Genomic DNA, 3,135 nt, shown 5'->3' with positions numbered 1-3,135 from the left:
TCAAATCTAATTTTCATAATTTAGATTTGAAATTTTTGAATGATTGTTTTTTAAATAAACAATTATTTTTTTTGAAAAACTGACAGTTAAGAAATTATTTTTATTTTCAATTCTACATCCATTAAAATAATTGTTTTCAAAAAAAAGGGTAAAAAATTGTAAATATAGATTATCCAAATTAAATATGAAGAATTCAAAAATAATGAGCTTTCAATACTCTTTTGTATGATAAGAATTGAAATTGTTTCCCAAAGAAACAAGCAATTGGCAAAAGCATTTAGAATCAAAATATAAAGAAGGGCAAAAAGCAATGAGCATGCTCTGAAGACTTGAACAGAATATTATCATGGAGGACACTATTCTGTGATTGTCTGTATTCCTTAAGCCATAAAGATGAAGTAGTTCATATCCATTTGATCAGAAGGCGCAAATAAATAGCATGGGAAGGTAACAAGGTTTTAGTATGTATTATTGACAACAATGTAGAGGAAATCGCGGATTGAATTTAAGAAATGACTGCAAATAGCTGATTTGCTTCTGCAGAGCTGGTGCTGAGACTAGATATCTTCATAAACATGATCCTCTTCAAAATGAACGAGCTACTAAATCAAAGCAAACAGAGCACAAATTTTGAGTCTGGTGGGATTACAGAGAGGTAGAGATAGAGAGGAAATCATTGTACGTATTTCATTTGCTTTTTCGTTAATTTCTATGTATCTCCTTGTGTGGTATGTACATAGATACATCCTACGAACTAAGCAAAACAGTTTAAAAAAAAAAAAAAACTCCGAACTCTGCCAGTCTTGGTGTATTCCACTGTGTAGTTCCTCACCAATTCACTAAACTACAAAGTCTAGTATTGTTTAGCCTTTCTGAATTCACAAGGCTAAGAGGAAATAGTAGGCCAGAGCTATGGGTAAAGAAATGAGCATCCCCAGAATAACCCTGTCACAAAAACAGCATTATTGTATCAGCTTCAAATCTTACTCAAGCTAGCTTATATAATAATCAATCAAGCTTATAAATAATTAAGGGGCTTTGAAGCATAATATACCCAGTGCTTAAAAGAGCTGGATGCACGTTATACTCTTGGGCAAACACAAAGGGAACAATTCCTTGAGGTAGAGCAGCCTGCACTCAAAAAGAACCCCATTATTATATTTACCTTTCTTCTCATAACCTGAAACATTACAGAACGAGAAAAGAAAGGCAAGATAACTTGAACTATTGCTGCTTTCAACAACGTATCTCTTAATCCTACGGCGACAGAGGCTAAGGCCATCAGGGCGGGCCCCATAAGGAATTTCAGTGCCATTGTCACCACTGCCATCTTTGTCCCGCAAGCTATAACGCTAGATTGTGATGCCATGAATAAACCTGTTAGATGCAGTTCTAGGCATTAGGTGTTATTTTTTCAGGAATCAATGGCTTTAAAATTCATTTGGATGTTTGATCTCTTATGTCTTACCCAAGCTGAACATTGCCATACCAAGACCTCCATTAGACAATATGACTATTGATTGCTTAACAACGGAAGGCATATGTATTCCCCACCTGTAATAAATCCGACTTTTATATAGCTGTGGTAATGAACAGAAATGTGTATATATAATAATCTTTAACGTTCTTACCTTACCTAAAGTGTACGGCTGCCCAAATCAAACCTGCTAAAGTTCCGTAGGTGTTAGGATTGGTGATTAACTTCTTCCCCACTGTTGAGAGAACGAGCAAGATCTTCCTTTTCTTTCTTCTTCCGCCTTCTTCTTCCTCTTCTTCTTCTTCTTTAGATTGTTCTTCCTCAGCAGGCTCTGTTTCTTCTTTAAGCAGGAAGCAAGAAGTGAATGAGAGACAACGAAATGGACACGATTTGTTAAATCCATTAGTCTTTAAGCAGGAATAAAAAAAATTACTGGGAACCTGATTGACGCAGAAGAAATCCAAACAAAGAGCGTCTAACCGAATAGAGAAAGAAAGAAAGAAAGCGAAGGATCAGGGAAATTGAAATGCGTTCAGGGCCCACTTTCATTGATTGTCTAAGATTACGTAAGTTGACCGAGAAAGAAGAATCGATCAAAGCGATTAAAAAAAAAAAATATGAGGACGTAGGATATAATCAAATCTTAAAAAAAAAAATGTATATCTCCTACATGGGTTTTGCATTGAGAATGAACCTGAGGCTTGTGGTGATATCGGAGGAGTAGCAAGAGACATGGTATTTGCGGCATCGAACTCATAAAGAAACAAGAGCAAGTTGTACCAGACCACGCTCTGCAACACAATAATCTGGGCAAGGATAGAAACTTGATCCCTATACATGGCAGTCAGGAGAGGAATCCCCAGGATCAAAGTGTTAGGAAGCGTGGACAATGAAAAACCAGTAATGACACATCTCAAACCTCCTCGTGCGCTGATCTTAGCGAAAGCTGATACGGCAAGAAGGGCAAGAAACTTCTGAAGAAACTCGGCGTAAATGAGCTTGAGGCTTATCCTGTAGAGATTGTAGGAAGAGACGACTTGAAAGGACAAGAGAGGAACAGAGAACTTGGCCACGAACTTGTTGATGCCAGAGCATTGATCTGGAGTGAAGAGTTTCCACCATTTGACAGAGACGTAGGCTAAGATCATGGTCACGTATAATGGGACTGTGGCTGAGACCACGTGAAGCAGATCGCGTGAGGGAAGCATGGTGGGCGTTGCAAGGTTTTAGGACATGGACAGAACTTCATAGGCTCTTTCGAGGTTTCTTTAGGGCTATTTGTTTTTGAATTTTTAACGACTAAGATTGAAGGAATAATATTGTCTGCTTTAGTTGAAGCTTCTGCAGAGGTTGTACTGTGTTTCTGTTCTCATCATTGATGGCCTTCCACTTTTTCCAGTGAGATTGAAAACATTAATTTAATTTAGTTAAATAAACCGGCTTTGGAAATTGGGTAGCTTGTTTCAGCCTTTTATTTATCATCATCATCATCATCATTATTTCTGCTTAAAACCAAGAAGAATCCTATTTCCTTCTTAAGTTGGTCTTTCGGTTCATAGGTTCTTTTGCAAAGAAGACCTAGCTAGCAAGAGCCCATTGTAGACTTGGAAGTTCATGTCTTCAATTGTTCTACTTGTCTTTCTTAAAGCAGAGAACTG

At 37.3% G+C, this 3,135-nt stretch overlaps 1 protein-coding gene across 2 annotated transcripts; it reads right to left on the bottom strand.

Moving 5' to 3' along the window:
- Window positions 1–460: 460 nt before the first annotated feature.
- LOC129290144 (auxin efflux carrier component 8) lies at window positions 461–2,772 on the bottom strand. 2 transcript variants are annotated; one of them, XM_054926853.1, is made up of 6 exons: window positions 2,172–2,772; window positions 1,637–1,817; window positions 1,469–1,554; window positions 1,220–1,377; window positions 1,055–1,131; window positions 461–945 (listed from the first exon to the last, which is right to left on the bottom strand). In XM_054926853.1, the coding sequence occupies exons 1-6, from the start codon at window positions 2,683–2,685 to the stop codon at window positions 879–881; spliced, it is 1,083 nt and encodes a 360-aa protein (XP_054782828.1). In that variant the 5' UTR covers window positions 2,686–2,772; the 3' UTR covers window positions 461–878. The 2 variants fall into 2 exon arrangements, with proteins under 2 accessions (XP_054782828.1, XP_054782835.1); XM_054926860.1 differs by having other exon boundaries at window positions 1,637–1,814.
- Between the last annotated feature and the right edge of the window lie 363 nt (window positions 2,773–3,135).

Source organism: Prosopis cineraria, unplaced genomic scaffold (genome assembly GCF_029017545.1).
Source record: "Prosopis cineraria cultivar Desert tree isolate PC_DT_omini unplaced genomic scaffold, ASM2901754v1 PC1, whole genome shotgun sequence".
In the NCBI taxonomy this organism is placed as follows: domain Eukaryota; kingdom Viridiplantae; phylum Streptophyta; class Magnoliopsida; order Fabales; family Fabaceae; genus Prosopis; species Prosopis cineraria.
Note: the sequence above shows the minus strand (reverse complement) of the source record. Positions and strands in the feature narration are given on the sequence as shown.